Source organism: Rutidosis leptorrhynchoides, chromosome 2 (genome assembly GCF_046630445.1).
Source record: "Rutidosis leptorrhynchoides isolate AG116_Rl617_1_P2 chromosome 2, CSIRO_AGI_Rlap_v1, whole genome shotgun sequence".
NCBI classification, from domain to species: domain Eukaryota; kingdom Viridiplantae; phylum Streptophyta; class Magnoliopsida; order Asterales; family Asteraceae; genus Rutidosis; species Rutidosis leptorrhynchoides.
Window position 1 is genome coordinate 440,975,703 of NC_092334.1, and position 21,330 is coordinate 440,997,032.

Consider the following 21,330-nt stretch of genomic DNA (forward strand, 5'->3'; position numbering starts at 1 on the left):
CCTTTTTAGGTGGTTTTAGATGATCCAATTTGCCCGCGCGAAGCACTTCCAGAACCCGTTCCATCAAGTTTTTACACCGATTGGTGTCGTGACCATAATCGTCATGAAATTCACAATACTTTGTTTTGTCCCGCTTGCCAAATTCTGTAAGCGGAGTTGGAACCGCGAAGGTCGCGCATACTGGCTCCGTTGCCAAAATTTCCTTGGGCGTTTTGGACAAACTTTTGAGTAGCGCATAGTTCTGATTATTGATGCCGCGCTGATTATTGTTTCGATAATTGCCACTTGATTTCCCTTTATCATTCCTGATAGGACCACCGCTAGGATACCTTCCGCGAGAGTTGTTACCACGATTTTGATCGCGCGAACGATCATCATCGTCCTTCCTCTCATTGCGTGAGCTAGCTGTTGGGATGTCATTATCTTCGCCACTCCGCATATAGTCGTGGCATTCATTAAGCGCCTCAGCATAAGTTGTTGGGACTGTATGGCACGGATGCCTTACCAGTGTTGGATGACGTTCTGAGTTTATACCATGTATGAGTCCGGAAATCTGTTGCTCTTGTTTGAGATCTGGTATGCGCAGGCACTCATTAGTATACCTTGTGAGAAATTCGCCCAAAGATTCCTTGGGCTTCTGCACGATGTCATGGCATTCAATGTGAGTGCGCTTGCGTGGTCTCTGATTCTGATATTGCAGTAAAAACTTTTTCCGCAGATCCATAAACCCGGCAATACTACCCGCCGGCAACTTATTAAACCACTCACGAGCAATACTCTGTAGTGTCATAGGAAATATCTGACATGCAACCGGATCCACCCAGCCTTGAGTGCGCATTGCGCCTTTGAAACACTGTAAAAAATCATCTGGATCGGTCAGGCCATTGTAAGTACCCAACGTGCTAGGTATCTTTGGTGCTGATGGAAACGGGTATGCGGATATATGCGGAGGAAACTTGTCAAAGGTAGTCGGTAGCTCGAAGGGTGGTTTAACAGGATCCCCTTTCAAGTTTGCAAAGAAACGCTTCATCATGTCCTGAACAAAGTCAGGTTGTGAAAATAAGTGAACCATATCAGGAGGTGCGGCCTGCATGAATTGACTTGCAAGATTTGCCTGCCCTTGAACATTTTGCCAAGGTTGACCCTGCGTCTGCGGATATAACCAAGGCTGCTGCGTTGGAAAAGAGGGATAACTTGAAGACGCAGAGTACACAGGTGGCTGTAAAGGAAGCGAAACCTGTGGCACAGATATCTGCGAAACTTGAGGATACACACTTAAAAGCCCAACTGTATGCGCTGTGCTTTGCTGCTGCACTGTTATCGGCGCCCAATGAGAGTTTGCATCTGGGATGACACCAAATCCCCAACTATTAAGTAACGCCTGTGCATCCGCAGGAGTTAAAAATTGTGAAACTGGGCGCGGTGGTTGCCAAGGTTGCAACGGTGTAAATGACGAATTCTGCTGAATGCTCTGCGTACGCAGAGGTATTGAAACAGTGGTACTGTAAATAGGTACCTGGTCGCAGCAAACCACATGCGGCCCCGTTGTTCCACCGCTAGTGCCTGCAAAGATGACCCTTGGATCCACTGACGAAAAGTCCAGCCGCGTGGTTGTGACTGGTGAGTTTGCTCTTGGCGGTGTAACCCCGTCTGAATATATCGGCTTGTACCTCTGAAAAGGTTCGCCGGATATAGGTGGAGGGTATATCGTGTACCCCGCCTGAGTAGCGGCCCTCGTAGTCATAACCGGTGTATGTTGACTACCAGACGGTGCGTTCTGAACATCTGTTTGGGAATGTTTCGATGATTCCTCGGAAGTCATGATACTGTTAAAGAAAAAAAAAATTCAAAAATTTTGTAAATAACGAGTCATACAATTCAAAACCTTAAAAGAAAAAGCAATTAAACAGTCTTGAATTAATTCGACTCTCAATGAAAGCACCACTTGATCATGCATATTTTAACCGTGGGGTTTAATATGCTTGCTCAATACGTAAAGAGGGGTTTAAGGATCTTAGAACGTGGCTCTCCGGTCCGGATACCGTGAATAACCCTGGTCGACATGATGATGTCGGCGGGGTGGCCAAGTGATTAAGTCCACCTCCGATAACGGTCGTCGATCAAGAGGCCCCAAATAAGGTCGTAGGTACTAGCTTACAAAAGACTAACCTGTTAACCTTGAAAAGATGCCGAATGATGCTGTTTTAAGTAATGTGTATCGTATGTGATGGTTACGTAATGTGCTGTGTCTGGTGAATGATGATTAGGGTTTGTATTTATAGGCAAACCCTAATTCTAGAACCGTCCCAGATCATGATAATCTCATCCATAACTGCCTCCCCCGAATCACGGATATAATTATGGAAAAGATATTTACTTGACAGCTAAGCAACCGCCGTACCGGGAACAAAGGCATTCGCACGCCGCATACCGCACACAAGAACACGCATACGCACAATAGTGATTGTCCGCATACATTTGCGGTGCGCCTGCGGGTTGCGGTATCATTAGCCAATAACCTTGTATGGTCCTTCCCATTTAGGTCCGAGTTTACCCGTGTCTTCTGCTCTGCTTGCTTCATTCTTTCGCCACACCAAGTCATCCAATTGGAAAGATAATTTTTGTACACGCTTATTATAGTAGCTTGCAATTCTTTGTTTGTTGATTGCTTCTTTTATGGCCGCCATTTCCCTGTGATCTTTAACTAAGTTTAGATTTTCACGCAGTTCTTCGCTATTGCTAATTTCATCGAAGGAAGCTATGCGCATAATTAGCACATTTATTTCAGCGGTTATTCCAGCCTCGGACCCGTACACCAAACTGAAAGGTGTTTCATTGGTCGCGCCTTTTGGAGTTGTGCCGAAGGGGTTGGATAGACGAACTGACGAATGTACTGTGGGTGCGGTTCCTAACACGATATCCCGATTCGTGACCTCACACTGACCGTTCGCCTGGGGTGTGCGACTGATGTGAATGTTTGCTTTATGTTCAGCTCTTGGCACCAATCGCTGAATGGATTACCCTCAAACTGTGTACCATTGTCACTTACTATTTCATTTGGTATTCTAAACCGACAGACGATGTTTTCCCATACAAAATTTTGGATTTTCTTGCCCGAAATTGTTTTCAGCGGTTTGGCTTCTACATACTTTGTAAAATAATCAATGGCCACTACCAGAAACTTTACACCTCCTGGTCCTGCGGGGAATGGCCCCACTATGTCAATTGTCCATTTGTAGAATGGCCATGGAGATGCGACCGGTATCATTGGATGTCGCGGAGCCTTGCTTACCGGTGCATGAAGTTGACACGACTGACATTTGCGTATCACTTTTGCAGTATCTCTGTACATTGATGGCCAATAGTACCCGAGCCGCATTATTTTGGACGTAACTATTTTGTGTCCCGAGTGCTAAGCGCACATTCCCTCGTGCACTTCCCCTATGATCGATTCTGCTTGAGTTGGATTAAGACACCGCAAATGGGGTCCTAGAAAAGACTTTCTGTATAGAATTCCTTTGTCTAACAAATACATTGGTGCTTTCATCTTAATCTTTCTTGCTTCTATTGAATCTATCAGCAATGTTCCTTTGTTCAGAAATTCTACTATCGGCGTCATCCAACTCTGCTCCTCTTCTTCAACTGCGGTAGATACACCGTCTATCTCGATGGATTGTACTTTCATTTCCTTGACCCAAATTTCTTTCTTAAAATGGCTGAATGTTAAGGCTGCTAACTTACTGAGCGCATCCGCCTTTTTATTCAATGTTCTTGAAACCTGAGTTATCTTAAATAAATCAAAGTCCACCGTGAGCTCTAGCACAACTTTCAAGTACTTTTGCATAGACTCATCATGTGATTAAAATATCCCATTGAATTGATTTGCAACTAACTGCGAATCAACATATACAGACAGCTCTTTTACCTCCAGATATTTTGCTACCCGCATTCCGGATGACAACGCTTCATACTCAGCTTCATTGTTTGTTATAGGGAAGCTAAAACGCAGCGCGAAGGTATATTCTTCTCCTTCTGGACTTTTTAGAACTATTCCTGCCCCTGCGCCTTCTGGACCACAAGCCCCATCTGTGTGCATTTCCCACAGCTATTCGGGCGGAGGTGGTATTTCTTTTGATTCATGCGAGACTTCGATATCTCCGGCTGTTTCAGCCAGATAATCTGCTAGGACTTTGAAATGTCCTGTTCTTATTGATTAAAAACGTTCCATATTAATTGATTTCGTTGCGAGGTTTTGACCTCTATATGAGACGTTTTTCAAAGACTGCGTTCATTTTAAAACAAACCATAACCTTTATTTCATCAATAAAGGTTTAAAAAGCTTTACGTATATTATCAAATAATGATAATCTAAAATATCCTGTTTACACACGACTATTACATAATGATTTACAATACAAATATGTTACAACGAAATAAGTTTCTTGAATGCAGTTTTTACACAATATCATACAAGCATGGACTCCAAATCTTGTCCTTATTTAAGTATGCGACAGCGGAAGCTCTTAACAATCACCTGAGAATAAACATGCTTAAAACGTCAACAAAAATATTGGTGAGTTATAGGTTTAACCTATATATATCAAATCGTAACAATAGACCACAAGATTTCATATTTCAATATACATCCCATACATAGAGGTAAAAATCATTCTTATGGTGAACACCTGGTAACCGACATTAACAAGATGCATATATAAGAATATCCCCATCATTCCGGGACACCCTTCGGATATGATATAAATTTCGAAGTACTAAAGCATCCAGTACTTTGGATGGGGTTTGTTAGGCCCAATAGATATATCTTTAGGATTCACGTCAATTAGGGTGTCTGTTCCCTAATTCTTAGATTACCAGACTTAATAAAAAGGGGCATATTCGATTTCGATAATTCAACCATAGAATGTAGTTTTACGTACTTGTGTCTATTTTGTAAATCATTTATAAAACCTGCATGTATTCTCATCCCAAAAATATTAGATTTTAAAAGTGGGACTATAACTCACTTTCACAGATTTTTACTTCGTCGGGAAGTAAGACTTGGCCACTGGTCGATTCACGAACCTATAACAAATATGTACATTTATATCAAAGTATATTCAAAATATATTTACAACACTTTTAATACATTTTGATGTTTTAAGTTTATTAAGTCAGCTGTCCTCGTTAGTAACCTACAACTAGTTGTCCAACGTTAGATGTACAGAAAAAAATTGATATATATTATCTTGAATCAATCCACGACCCAGTGTATACACATCTCAGGCTAGATCACAACTCAAAGTATATATATTTTTGGAATCAACCTCAACCCTGTATAGCTAACTCCCACATTACTGCATATAGAGTGTCTATGGTTGTTCCAAATAATATATACACATGGGTCGATATGATATGTCAAAACATTTGCATACGTGTCTATGGTATTCCAAGATTACATAATATATTAGAATACATGTATAATACAATATAAGTTAGCTAGGATATGATTAATATAGATTTGTTACCAATTTTCACATTGCTACAACAAGAAAAATTATCCAATCTTGTTTTACCCATAACTTCTTCATTTTAAATCTGTTTTGAGTGAATCAAATTGCTATGATTTCATATTGAACTCTATTTTATGAATCTAAATAGAAAAAGTATAGCTTTATAGTTGGAAATATAAGTTACAAGTCATTTTTGTAAAGGTATTCATTTCAGTCGAAAGAACGACGTCTAGATGACCATTTTAGAAAACATACTTCCACTTTGAGTTTAACCATGATTTTTGGATATAGTTTCATGTTCATAAGAAAAATAATTTTCCCAGAAGAACAACTTTTAAATCAAAGTTTATCATAGTTTTTAATTAACTAACCCAAAACAGCCCGCGGTGTTACTACGACGGCGTATGTCCGGTTTTACAGTGTTCTTCGTGTTTCCAGGTTTTAAATCATTAAGTTAGCATATCATATAGATATATAACATGTGTTTAGTTGATTTTAAAAGTCAATTTAGAAGGATTAACTTTTGTTTGCGAAAAAGTTTAGAATTAACTAAACTATGTTCTAGTGATTACAAGTTTAAACCTTCGAATAAGATAGCTTTATATGTATGAATCGAATGATGTTATGAACATCATTACTACCTCAAGTTTTCTGGATAAAGCTACTGGAAATGAGAAAAATGGATCTAGCTTCAAAGGATGCTTGGATGGCTTGAAAGTTCTTGAAGCAGAATCATGACACGAAAACAAGTTCAAGTAAAATTTCCACTAGAAATAAGATTGTTATAGTTATAGAAATTGAATCAAAGTTTGAATATGAGAATTACCTTGTATTAGAAAGATATCTTACTGTAAATAATAAAGATTTCTTGAGGTTGGATGATCACTCTACAAGATTGGAAGTAAGCTAGCAAACTTGGAAGTATTCTTGATTTTATGAAACTAGAACTTGTAGAATTTATGAAAAACACTTAGAACTTGAAGATAGAACTTGAGAGAGATTAATTAGATGAAGAAAATTGAAGAATGAAAGTGTTTTTAGGTGTTTTTGGTCGTTGGTATATGGATTAGATATAAAGGATGTGTAATTTTGTTTACATGTAAATAAGTCATGAATGATTACTCATATTTTTGTAATTTTATGAGATATTTCATGCTAGTTGCCAAATGATGGTTCCCACATGTGTTTGGTGACTCACATGGGCTACTAAGAGCTGATCATTGGAGTGTATATACCAATAGTACATACATCTAAAAGCTGTGTATTGTACGAGTACGAATACGGGTGCATACGAGTAGAATTGTTGATGAAACTGAACGAGGATGTAATTGTAAGCATTTTTGTTAAGTAGAAGTATTTTGATAAGTGTCTTGAAGTCTTTCAAAAGTGTATGAATACATATTAAAACACTACATGTATATACATTTTAACTGAGTCGTTAAGTCATCGTTAGTTGTTACATGTAAGTGTTGTTTTGAAACCTTTAGGTTAACGATCTTGTTAAATGTTGTTTTTACATATGTAGTTCATTGTTAATATACTTAATGATATGTTTACTTATCATAATATCATGTTAACTATATATATATCCATATATATGTCATCATATAGTTTTTACAAGTTTTAACGTTCGTGAATCGCCGGTCAACTTGGGTGGTCAATTGTCTATATGAAACCTATTTCAATTAATCAAGTCTTAACAAGTTTGATTGCTTAACATGTTGGAAACATTTAATCATGTAAATATCAATTTCATTTAATATATAAAAACATGGAAAAGTTCGGGTCACTACAGTACCTACCCGTTAAATAAATTTCGTCCCGAAATTTTAAGCTGTTGAAAGTGTTGACGAATCTTCTGGAAATAGATGCGGGTATTTCTTCTTCATCTGATCTTCACGCTCCCAGGTGAACTCGGGTCCTCTACGAGCATTCCATCAAACCTTAACAATCGGTATCTTGTTTAGTTTAAGTCTCTTAACCTCATGATCCATTATTTCGACGGGTTCTTCAATGAATTGAAGTTTTTCATTGATTTGGATTTCGTCCAATGGAATAGTGAGATCTTCTTTAGCAAAACATTTCTTCAAATTCGAGATGTGGAAAGTGTTATGTACATTCGCAAGTTGTTGAGGTAACTCAAGTCGGTAAGCTACTGTCCGACATGATCAATAATCTTGAATGGTCCAATATACCTTGGATTTAATTTCCCCTGTTTACCAAATCGAACAACACCTTTCCAAGGTGCAACCTTAAGCATGACAATTTCTCCAATTTCAAATTCTATGTCTTTTCTTTTAATGTCGGCGTAGCTCTTTTGTCGATTTTGGGCGGTTTTCAACAGTTGTTGAATTTGGATGATCTTCTCGGTAGTTTCTTGTATTATCTCTGGACCCGTAATCTGTCTATCCCCCACTTCACTCCAACAAATCGGAGACCTGTACTTTCTACCATAAAGTACTTCAAACGGCGCCATCTCAATGCTTGAATGATAGCTGTTGTTGTAGGAAAATTCTGCTAACGGTAGATGTCGATCCCAACTGTTTCCGAAATCAATAACACATGCTCGTAGCATGTCTTCAAGCGTTTGTATCGTCCTTTTGCTCTGCCCATCAGTTTGTGGATGATAGGCAGTACTCATGTCTAGACGAGTTCCTAATGCTTGCTGTAATGTATGCCAGAATTTTGAAATAAATCTGCCATCCCTATCAGAGATAATAGAGATTGGTATTCCATGTCTGGAGACGACTTCCTTCAAATACAGTTACGCTAACTTCTCCATCTTGTCATCTTCTCTTATTGGCAGAAAGTGTGCTGACTTGGTGAGACGATCAACTATCACCCAAATAGTATCATAACCACTTGCAGTCCTTGGCAATTTAGTAATGAAATCCATGGTAATGTTTTCCCATTTCCATTCTGGGATTTCAGGTTGTTGTAGTAGACCTGATGGTTTCTGATGTTCAGCTTTGACCTTAGAACACGTCAAACATTCTCCTACATATTTAGCAATATTGGCTTTCATACCTGGCCACCAAAATTGTTTCTTAAGATCCTTGTACATCTTCCCCATTCCAGGATGTATTGAGTATCTGGTTTTGTGAGCTTCTCTAAGTACCATTTCTCTCATATCTCCAAATTTTGGTACTCAAATTCTTTCAGCCCTATACCGGGTTCCGTCTTCTCGAATATTAAGATGCTTCTCCGATCCTTTGGGTATTTCATCCTTTAAATTTCCCTCTTTTAAAACTCCTTGTTGCGCCTCCTTTATTTGAGTAGTAAGGTTAGTGTGAATCATTATATTCATAGATTTTACTCGAATGGGTTCTCTGTCCTTTCTGCTCAAGGCATCGGCTACCACATTTGCCTTCCTCGGGTGGTAACGAATCTCAAAGTCGTAATCATTCAACAATTCAATCCACCTACGCTGCCTCATATTCAGTTGTTTCTGATTAAATATGTGTTGAAGACTTTTGTGGTCGGTATATATAATACTTTTGACCCCATATAAGTAGTGCCTCCAAGTCTTTAATGCAAAAACAACCACGCCTAATTCCAAATCATGCGTCGTATAATTTTGCTTGTGAATCTTCAATTTTCTAGACGCATAAGCAATCACCTTCATCCGTTGCATTAATACACAACCGAGACCTTACTTTGATGCGTCACAATAAATCACAAAATCATCATTCCCTTCAGGCAATGACAATATAGGTGCCGTAGTTAGCTTTTTATTCAATAATTGAAACGCCTTCTCTTGTTCATCCTTCAATTCAAATTTCTTCCCTTTATGCGTTAATGCAGTCAATGGTTTTGCTATTTTGGAGAAATCTTAGATGAATCTTCTGTAGTAACCAGCCAATCCTAAAAATTGACGTATATGCTTCGGAGTTTTTAGGTTTTCCCACTTTTCAACGGTTTCAATCTTTGCCGGGTCCACCTGGATACCTTCTTTGTTCACTATGTGACCGAGGAATTGAATTTCTTCCAACCAAAATGCACACTTTGAAAACTTAGCGTACAGTTTTTCTTTCCTCAATACTTCTAGCACTTTTCTCAAATGTTCTTCGTGCTCTTGATCATTCTTTGAGTAAATAAGTATGTCATCGATGAAAACAATGACAAACTTGTCAAGATATGGTCCACACACTCGGTTCATAAGGTCCATGAACACAGCTGGTGTGTTAGTCAATCCAAACGGCATAACCATAAACTCGTAATGACCATAACGCGTCCTAAAATCAGTTTTTGGAATATCATCCTCCTTTACTCGCATTTGATTATATCCAGAACATAAATCGATCTTCGAATAAACCAACGAGCCTTGTAGTTGATCAAATAAGTCGTCAATTCTCGGTAGTGGATAACGGTTTTTGATGGTAAGTATTTTCAACTCTCGGTAGTCGATACACAACCTGAATGTACCATCTTTCTTCTTGACAAACAAAACAGGAGCTCCCCACGGTGATGTGCTTAGTCGAATGAAATCACGCTCTAAAAGTTCTTGTAATTGGCTTTGCAGTTCTTTCATCTCGCTGGGTGCGAGTCTGTAAGGAGCACGAGCTATTGGTGCAGCTCCTGGTACAAGATCTATTTGAAATTCAACGGATCGATGTGGGGGTAATCCCGGTAATTCTTTCGGAAATACATCGGGAAATTCTTTTGCAATGGGAACATCATTGATGCTCTTTTCTTCAGTTTGTACTTTCTCGACGTGTGCTAGAACAGCATAGCAACCTTTTCTTATTAGTTTTTGTGCCTTCAAATTACTAATAAGATGTAGCTTCGTGTTGCCCTTTTCTCCGTACACCATTAAGGGTTTTCCTTCTTCTCGTACAATGCGAATTGCATTTTTATAACATACGATCTCTGCTTTCACCTTCTTCAGCCAGTCCATGCCAACTATTACATCAAAACTCCCTAACTCTACGGGTATCAAATCAATCTTAAATATTTCGCTACCCAGTTTAATTTCTCGATTCCGGCATATAAAATCTGCTGAAATTAATTTACCGTTTGCTAATTCGAGTAAAAATTTACTATCCAACGGCGTCAATGGACAACTTAATTTAGCACAAAAATCTCTACTCATATAGCTTCTATCCGCACTCGAATCAAATAAAACGTAAGCAGATTTATTGTCAATAAGAAATGTACCCGTAACAAGCTCCGGGTCTTACTGTGCCTCTGCCGCATTAATATTGAAAACTCTTCCACGGCCTTGTCCATTCGTGTTCTCCTGGTTCGGGCAATTTCTAATAATGTGGCCCGGTTTTCCACATTTATAACAAACTACATTGGCATAACTTGCTCCGACACTACTTGCTCCGCCATTACTCGTTCTGACACCATTTGTTCCTTTCGTTCTATTAACCCCTGGTCCGTAGACCTCACACTTCGCCGCGCTATGACCATTTCTTTTACACTTGTTGCAAAATTTGGTGCAGAACCCCGAGTGATACTTTTCACACCTTTGGCATAGCTGCTTCTGATTGTTGTTGTTGTTGCGGTTGTTATTGTTGTTGGGATGATTGTTGTAGTTGCTGTTGTTGTTGTTGTTGTTGTTGTTATTGTTGTTGTTGTTGTTGTTGTTGTTGTTGTTGGGCCGTTTGTTGTAGTTGCAATTGATGTTGCGATTGTTGGGATAGTTGTTGCGATTATTGTTGTAATTACTGTTGTTATTGTTGTTGTTGTTGTATTGGTGATTCTTATTACCGTTTTCCTCCCACTTTCTTTTGACTTGCTTCACATTGGCCGCTTCAGCCGCCTGTTCTTTAATTCTTTCCTCAATCTGGTTCACTAGTTTGTGAGCCATTCTACATGCCTGTTGTATGGAGGCGGGCTCGTGTGAACTTATATCTTCTTGGATTCTTTCCGTAATCCTTTCACAAACGCGTCGATCTTCTCTTCCTCATCTTCGAACGCTCTCGGAAACAATAGGCACAATTCTGTGAATTGTCTTTCGTACGTGGTAATATCAAATCCTTGGGTTCGTAACCCTCTAAGTTCTGTCTTGAGCTTATTGACCTCTGTTCTGGGACGGTACTTCTCGTTCATCAAGTGCTTGAATGCTGACCACGGTAGTGCGTAAGTATCATCTTGTCCCACTTGCTCTAGATAGGTATTGCACCATGTTAACGCAGTACCTGTGAAGGTATGCGTAGCGTACTTCACTTTGTCCTCTTCAGTACACTTACTTATGGCAAACACCGATTCGACCTTCTCGGTCCACCGTTTCAATCCGATCGGTCCTTCGGTTCCATCAAATTCCAAAGGTTTGCAGGCAGTAAATTCTTTGTAGGTGCATCCTACACAATTTCTTGCGCCGTTAGCTGCATTGCTAGATTCGGAGTTATTGTTGGTATGCAGCGCAGCTTGTACTGCAGCTATGTTTGAAGCAAGAAAGGCACGAAATTCCTCTTCGCTCATATTCAAGGTGTGTCGAGTAGTCGGTGCTATTTCCTTCAAAATAGTCAAATGAAACGAGTTAATCATATAGAATATCAAGAGTAGTCAATAGTATTTCGTAGCGTAATATGAACTTATTTATAAAAGCCCTTTCTTCATATTAGCATTTTATACTCTTTAATTCGGGTAGTACCTACCCGTTAAGTTCATACTTAGTAGCTAACATACCATTTCAACTACTACAATTCTATATGAAAAACTAATCGTAAAAAAAAAAAATATCGTATTCAAACCTTTATACAATAACTTGCAAACTTACAATACCGCTTTTTTTTACATATAGCATGAAATATAGCACATAAAACTTTGATACAAAGTAGTTGCGAAGATAATTCTAGTTAATAAATAAGGCGTTCAGCAAAGGCAATAAAGACACGTAATTCATACGTCCAGAAACAAGTCATGCATTCTGGTTTTACTAATACCACTTCCCATCCTTGGTTTTGTGGAACATAACCGTTGTGACCGATAGTAAGACAATGTGTTGTAACGTCGTCAAAAGGATGAAGGTTACGTAATGACCAACAGTCTCGTAATAACCTAAAAACCTCATTTCTTACCTCAATTACCGACTCCGTCACTTGTGGGAACGTTTTGTTTAATAGTTGTAGCCCGATATTCTTGTTCTCACTTTGATGAGAAGCGAACATTACTAACCCGTAAGTATAACATGCTTCTTTATGTTGCATGTTAGCCGCTTTTTCTAAATCACGAAGTCCTATATTCGGATATATTGAGTCAAAATAATTTCTTAACCCGTTGCGTAAAATAGCATTTGGGTTCCCCGCAATATATGCATCAAAGTAAACAAATCGTAACTTATGGATTTCCCAATGTGATATACCCCATCTTTCGAACGAAAGCCTTTTATAAACCAAGGCATTCTTGGAACGTTCTTTGAATGTCTTACAGACTGATCTCGCCTTAAATAGTTGTGCCGAGGAATTCTGACCGACTCTAGACAAGATTTCATCAATCATGTCTCCGGGTAGGTCTCTTAAAATATTGGGTTGTCTATCCGTTTTGTGTTTTTATACTGTAAAATAAACAAGAGTTAGATTCATAAAAAAATACTTATTAATACAAGCAATTTTTACATATATCATAAAGCATAAGCACACTATATTACATATATTACACCACACGAATACAACTATCTTATTCCGACTCGCTCGTTTCTTCTTCTTCGGTTTTGGTTCATTTTGCCAAGTTTCTAGGGATATATGATGTTCCCCTAATACGAGCCATCGTTTTCCACATTGGTTTAGAAAAACCTGGTGGTTTAGAGGTTCCCGGGTTATTTTCACAACTTAAGAAATACGGGTGTTGACGATACATATAAAGTTCATCGGGTTTGGAATCAAATTTCTCTATTTTTATGCCCTTTCCCTTATTGTTCTCTTTTGCCTTATTAAATTGTGTTGGGGTAATTTCTATAACATCATTGGAATCCTTGTCGAATCCGATTCATCGGAGAATTGGTAATCCTCCCAATACTTTGCTTTCTTGGCGGAAACACCATTGACCATAATTAACTTTGGTCGGTTGGTTGAGGATTTTCTTCTACTTAACCATTTTATTATTTCCCCCACTGGTTCTATTTCTTCTTCTGGTTCCGATTCTTCTTCCAGTTCCGATTCTTCTTCCGGTTCCGACTCTTCTTCCGGTTCCTCTTCGGGAACTTGTGAATCAGTCCACGAATCATTCCAATTTACATTTGACTCTTCATTATTATTAGGTGAGTCAATGGGACTTGTTCTAGAGATAGACATCTATCACATAATATCAAACACGTTAAGAGATTAATATATCACATAATATTCACATGTTAAAAATATATAGTTTCCAAAAAACTTTGTTAAGCAATCATTTTTCAAGTAAACACAGTCGAAGTCCAGACTCACTAATGCATCCTAACAAACTCGATAAGACACACTAATGCAAAATTCTGGTTCTCTAAGACCAACGCTCGGATACCAACTGAAATGTCCCGTTCTTATTGATTAAAAACGTTCCATATTAATTGATTTCGTTGCGAGGTTTTGACCTCTATATGAGACGTTTTTCAAAGACTGCATTCATTTTAAAACAAACCATAACCTTTATTTCATCAATAAAGGTTTAAAAAGCTTTACGTAGATTATCAAATAATAATAATCTAAAATATCCTGTTTACACACGGCTATTACATAATGGTTTAAAATACAAATATGTTACAACGAAATAAGTTTCTTGAATGCAGTTTTTACACAATATCATACAAGCATGGACTTCAAATCTTGTCCTTATTTAAGTATGCGACAGCGGAAGCTCTTAATAATCACCTGAGAATAAACATGCTTAAAACGTCAACAAAAATGTTGGTGATTTATAGGTTTAACCTATATATATCAAATCGTAACAATAGACCACAAGATTTCATATTTCAATATACATCCCATACATAGAGATAAAAATCATTCATATGGTGAACACCTGGTAACCGACATTAACAAGACTCATATATAAGAATATCCCCATCATTCCGGGACACCCTTCGGATATGATATAAATTTCGAAGTACTAAAGCATCCGGTACTTTGGATGGGGTTTGTTAGGCCCAATAGATATATCTTTAGGATTCGCGTCAATTAGGGTGTCAATTCCCTAATTCTTAGATTACCAGACTTAATAAAAAGGGGCATATTCGATTTCGATAATTCAACCATAGAATGTAGTTTCACGTACTTGTGTCTATTTTATAAATCATTTATAAAACCTGCATGTACTCTCATCCCAAAAATATTAGATTTTAAAAGTAGGACTATAACTCACTTTCACAGATTTTTACTTCGTCGGGAAGTAAGACTTGGCCACTGGTCGATTCACGAACCTATAACAAATATGTACATTTATATCAAAGTATATTCAAAATATATTTACAACACTTTTAATACATTTTGATGTTTTAAGTTTATTAAGTTAGCTGTCCTCGTTAGTAACCTACAACTAGCTGTCCAACGTTAGATGTACAGAAAAAAATTGATATATATTATCTTGAATCAATCCACGACCCAGTATATACACGTCTCAGGCTAGATCACAACTCAAAGTATATATATTTTTAGAATCAACCTCAACCCTGTATAGCTAACTCCCACATTACTGCATATAGAGTGTCTATGGTTGTTCCAAATAATATATACACATGGGTCGATATGATATGTCAAAACATTTGCATACGTGTCTATGGTATCCCAAGATTACATAATATATTAGAATACATGTATAATACAATATAAGTTAGCTAGAATATGATTAATATAGATTTGTTATCAATTTTCACGTTGCTACAACAAGAAAAATTATCCAATCTTGTTTTACCCATAACTTCTTCATTTTAAATCCGTTTTGAGTGAATCAAATTGCTATGGTTTCATATTGAACTCTATTTTATGAATCTAAATAGAAAAAGTATAGGTTTATAGTCGGAAATATAAGTTAGAAGTTGTTTTTGTAAAGGTAGTCATTTCAGTCGAAAGAACGACGTCTAGATGACCATTTTAGAAAACATACTTCCACTTTGAGTTTAACCATGATTTTTGGATATAGTTTCATGTTCATAATAAAAATCATTTTCCCAGAAGAACAACTTTTAAATCAAAGTTTATCATAGTTTTTAATTAACTAACCCAAAACAGCCCGCGGTGTTACTACGACGGCGTATGTCCGGTTTTACAGTGTTCTTCGTGTTTCCAGGTTTTAAATCATTAAGTTAGCATATCATATAGATATAGAACATGTGTTTAGTTGATTTTAAAAGTCAAGTTAGAAGGATTAACTTTTGTTTGCGAACAAGTTTAGAATTAACTAAACTATGTTCTAGTGATTACAAGTTTAAACCTTCGAATAAGATAGCTTTATATGTATGAATCGAATGATGTTATGAACATCATTACTACCTCAAGTTTTCTGGATAAAGCTACTGGAAATGAGAAAAATGGATCTAGCTTCAAAGGATCCTTGGATGGCTTGAAAGTTCTTGAAGCAGAATCATGACACGAAAACAAGTTCAAGTAAGATTTCCACTCGAAATAAGATTGTTATAGTTATAGAAATTGAATCAAAGTTTGAATGAGTATTAACTTGTATTAGAAAGATATCTTACTGTAAATAATAAAGATTTCTTGAGGTTGGATGATCACTCTACAAGATTGGAAGTAAGCTAGCAAACTTGGAAGTATTCTTGATTTTATGAAACTAGAACTTGTAGAATTTATGAAGAACACTTAGAACTTGAAGATAGAACTTGAGAGAGATTAATTAGATGAAGAAAATTGAAGAATGAAAGTGTTTGTAGGTATTTTTGGTCATTGGTATATGGATTAGATATAAAGGATGTGTAATTTTGTTTACATGTAAATAAGTCATGAATGATTACTCATATTTTTGTAATTTTATGAGATATTTCATGCTAGTTGCCAAATGATGGTTCCCACATGTTTTAGGTGACTCACATAGGTTACTAAGAGCTGATCATTGGAGTGTATATACCAATAGTACATACATCTAAAAGCTGTGTATTGTACGAGTACGAATACGGGTGCATACGAGTAGAATTGTTGATGAAACTGAACGAGGATGTAATTGTAAGCATTTTTGTTAAGTAGAAGTATTTTGATAAGTGTATTGAAGTCTTTCAAAAGTGTATGAATACATATTAAAACACTACATGTATATACATTTTAACTGAGTCGTTAAGTCATCGTTAGTCGTTACATGTAAGTGTAGTTTTGAAACCTTTAGGTTAACGATCTTGTTAAATGTTGTTAACCCAATGTTTATAATATCAAATGAGATTTTAAATTATTATATTATCATGATATCATGATGTATTAATATATCTTAATATGATATATATACATTAAATGTCGTTACAACGATAATCGTTACATATATGTCTCGTTTCAAAATCATTAAGTTAGTAGTCTTGTTTTTACATATGTAGTTCATTATTAATATACTTAATGATATGTTTACTTATCATAATATCATGTTAACTATATATATATCCATATATATGTCATCATATAGTTTTTACAAGTTTTAACATTCGTGAATCGCCGGTCAACTTGGGTGGTCAATTGTCTATATGAAACCTATTTCAATTAATCAAGTCTTAATAAGTTTGATTGCTTAACATGTTGGCAACATTTAATCATGTAAATATCAATTTCATTTAATATATAAAAATATGGAAAAATTCGGGTCACTACAGACTTGCCCTTTTACCGCACTTCTTGGTGAGAAGCTTATCTCATGCTCACCTAATTCAATAGCCCATTTGGCCATGCGACCAGAATTTTATGGTTTATATAGCACCTGCTCAACAAGTGTCAGTGAATGTAACCTTGCTAGAATTTATCAAGCAATTTTAAGTTTTTTGACAATACGTTATTTTTTGTCATACCTGCTTTATTAGCTGGTCTGTTAGGACCATTATTGGATGCGCTTGGAAATATCTCCTTAGGCATCTAGCCGTATGCACGAGCACATAAACCAGTTTTTTAATTGTAGTGTAGTTTAATTCGCTTCCTGTTAAAGCTTTACTAACAAAATATACAGGCATTTGTACCTGTCTGCACAGCATAATCATATAATTTTAAATGTCTACTGATTAAAAATTAGCTATTTTTAAGTTTATAGTGCGTACATGTCCCCTGTCCACTATAAATACTGAACTTATCGCTTCTTTCGATGCTGCTAAGTATAGTATCAATGTTTCTCCCGCAATCGGCGCAGTCATTGTCGGCAACTCTTTTAACAACTTTTTCATTTCATGAAACACCACTTATGCTTCCTCTGTCCACTTGAAATCCATTTTCTTTAAGCAATTATTTAATGTTCCAAAAAAGGGGAGCGATCGCTCTGCGGATTTTGATAAGAACCTTGTTAATGCCGCCAATTTACCCGTTAAACTTTGCACTTCTTTTTTATTTCTGGGTGACGGCATATTTTCGATTGCCTCTATTTTTTATGGATTCGCGCGTATCCCACGATCAGTTATTATATGACCAAGAAACTTTCCTTCCTCTTCTCCAAAACTGCACTTCGACGGGTTGAGCTTCATATTTATCTTTCTCAACGATGCAAACGTTTCTAATATATCTTCCAACAAACCTTGTTCTGTTGTGCTTTTTATCACCAAATCATCAATATATGCTTCTAAATATTTTCCAATCTGACATTTGAAAGCTTCGTCTATTACTCGTTGGTATGTTGCTCCAACATTTTTTACACCAAATGGTATCTTGGTATAGCAGTATATGCCCTGGCTTGTGTGAAAGGCAGTTTTATCCTCATCGTCTGCTGCCATCTGTATCTGATGGTATCCTTTATACGCATCCAGAAAACATTTATATCGGAAGCCGGCTAGCTACTCAACTTTCCAGTCTATTTCTGGTAGAGGATAATTGTCTTTGGGACAAGCTTTGTTAATGTCCGTGAAGTCGACACACATGCGCCAAGACCCATCGGGCTTTTTTACCAGTACTGGGTTTGCTACCCACGTCTGGTACCTTACTTCTCGTAATATGTTTGCTTTGACCAACTTTTCGACTTCCGCCTTCAACCATTTGCTTCTTTCCGGTGCCATACCGCGTTTCTTTTGTCGCAATGGTGTCAGACTTGGATTTGCATTAAGTTTATGCTCAGCAATTTCTCTTGGTACGCCAGTCATGTCTGCTTCTTTCCATGCAAAGACATCCGTATTAGAAGCTAATATATTACGAAGTTTAAACTTTGTCTCATCGGATAATCCTCCGCCGATTTTAATTTTTTGGTCTAGATATCGCGGGTTTGCGATAATCATGCAGCTTCGAAGCTAATCTGCCTCACTTGGCTATTTTTCTGCTTGTTCTACAGCTGCAACACTTGCATCTTGTTTTTCTGACCTTATCGTTGCAATTCCTAATGGTGTTGGGAACTTGATAACGCCATGCACTGTGGAAGGGATAGCTGCCAACTTTTGCAAAGTTGTGCGTCCCAAAAGCGCATTATATTTTTAGTAAGACCTTACTACATCAAATTCTATTGTTGTACTTCTTACCAACTCCTTATTATCATCATCTACCAGCTCTAGTTCTAATTTAATGATCCCAATTGGCCATGCAGACTCCCCAGAAAATACTGATAATGCGGTGCTAGAAGCTATTAGCTTGGCTCGCACCGCTCCTGGCAGCAAGCGGAAACAATGTTCGTACATTATATCAACACCGCAGCCGGTGTCTATATGTAATATGTACCCGCAGCTTTTAACGCGTCCTTTAATTGTGATGGGCGCATCTGAGGGTTCCTGTGCTATGACCGGGAACATGATGGGAGTGTTTTCCCACTCTTTAGATACTTCTAACTTCTGTCTCTGATTTGCTATTCCGATGGTTACCATATTAATGGTTTTATCCGTTTCCCTTCCATCATTCTTCTTTTGCCACGGATATTCTTTTTCTCCTTTCGGCTTCTCGCTTGATACTTTTCCACTTTTCTTCAAGTATTGTAATCTTCCTCTTTTAAGTTCCGCAACTACCTTTTTGATTAGATGCCAACATTCATTGGTTTCATGACCATAATCATCATGAAAATCGCAAAATTTGCTTTTGTCTCTATTCCCATATTTCAAAGGTACTGGGGGATCGAAGCTTTTACATACTGCCTTTGTAGCTAAAATTTCCTTGGGTGTTTTTGTGAGGTCTTTTATTAATGCAACATTATCGGCTTGGTTGCTTTTAAACCTTTGACTTCCGCCCCCTTTATTGTTATTAAACTTGCGATATATATCACTATTGTAGTTACCACTTCTGGGTGGCCCATTACTACCATAGCGCTTTCCAGACTCTGATCCTCTTCCCTGCATTCGATAGTAATCATCATCGATATCCATGCTTGAAGAGGTATTCCCGCAATGTTGCTTTATGTCTTCTTGTGCTCGCATATAATCATGCGTTTATTTTACAGCTTCTGCGAAAGTTTCTGGCACTCTTCTAAGTAACCGCTGCATAAAGATAGGTGCCTGTTCGTATCTATACAATGTATAAAGTCGGACACCTTCTTGCTTTCTAGAAAGTCCTATATTTTGGCCACCTCCTTGGTGTACCTGTCTATTATCTCTCCTAAGCTTTCTTTCGGATTTTGCTTAATGTCATGGCATTCGACATGTGTTCTTTTGCGGGCGCGCAAGTTGTGAAAGTTAAATAAAAATCTTGAGTGCAAATCCTTAAAACCTGTAACGTTTTGGGCTGGCAAATTATTGAACTACTCCCTTGCTACTCCTTGTAGCACTATTGGTAGTATATGGCATGCCACTGCATCGCCCCAGCTGTGTGTTCTTGCAGTTCCTTCCAATTTTTGCAAAAAATCATCTGGATCTGATAATCCGTTGTATCTTCCGAGTGTTAAAGGTAACACGGGTGCTATTGTGAAGGGATGATTTGTAATATGTGGCACAAACTTTTTCGTTGTGGGAGCCAGATCAAGGCTTTGCTTAGCTTTTTGCCCTTGCATTACTGCGAACCAATTGTTCATAAATTCTTGTACTCGTGCTGGCTCATTGAAAGAAGGTGCCAAGTGTGGTGGCGCGACTTGCTGCAATTGAAATATAAAGCTGTTTGACTGAGTCGCAACGTAATGCACCCAGCTATATTGGTTACTTGCAACAATATGGATTGGTTGCGAAGACACATACGTCGTTGACCCTTGTTGCGGTGTCAGCGTAGTATATGAACCATCTGGATTTCTCAGACCCATTTTCCTGATTCTTTCTTGAGCCTTTTCGGTAGTAACCCTTTCAATAGGAGTTTTGAGTTCAACCGAGGTGATGATTGGTATTGTACCCACACAGGTAGTTTTAACTTTGAATCCTGGTGGAACGGTTTCACTTGGAGAATCGAAGCTCAGATTTTTTGGAGGGAGATCCTCGAATGGTTTGAAGCTGGTTCCTATTTTCAGTAAGCTTCCATTGAGAGAGTGCCACCAACTCTTAGATGATTCTTTCAGGACTGTTTCTGATGTAACTGGCCCTGTTTTAACGTTTGATGTCGATGGAGGCTTTGATGTGCCTTTGACGGGTGCAGGTGGCGTCGATAGTGTATTCGTAATAGTCGATGTAGGTGTTCGAAACCCTGGACTTACTGGAGAATCCGATCGCCCTTGATTTTTGGCACTCTTACTTCCTCCACCCATTCTTGTTGACAATTTTTAAAACCTGAAAGTGACAAATTTAATTAAACAAAAAAGTTTTACGGAAAAAGATACGTATAATAAATCGTATATAACATAAATTCCAATCTTATTTGTTTCATATAACCGGTCCCACGGA

General features: G+C 37.6%; 2 protein-coding genes across 2 annotated transcripts; both read right to left on the reverse strand.

The window, feature by feature from the left end:
* Positions 1 to 2,507: 2,507 nt before the first annotated feature.
* On the reverse strand, positions 2,508 to 3,379 carry LOC139889246 (uncharacterized). The gene is made up of 2 exons (XM_071872209.1): positions 3,176 to 3,379; positions 2,508 to 3,008 (listed from the first exon to the last, which is right to left on the reverse strand). The coding sequence occupies exons 1-2, from the start codon at positions 3,377 to 3,379 to the stop codon at positions 2,508 to 2,510; spliced, it is 705 nt and encodes a 234-aa protein (XP_071728310.1).
* Positions 3,380 to 3,412: 33 nt separating this feature from the next.
* On the reverse strand, positions 3,413 to 4,096 carry LOC139889247 (uncharacterized). The gene is made up of 2 exons (XM_071872210.1): positions 3,926 to 4,096; positions 3,413 to 3,835 (listed from the first exon to the last, which is right to left on the reverse strand). The coding sequence occupies exons 1-2, from the start codon at positions 4,094 to 4,096 to the stop codon at positions 3,413 to 3,415; spliced, it is 594 nt and encodes a 197-aa protein (XP_071728311.1).
* Positions 4,097 to 21,330: the final 17,234 nt, after the last annotated feature.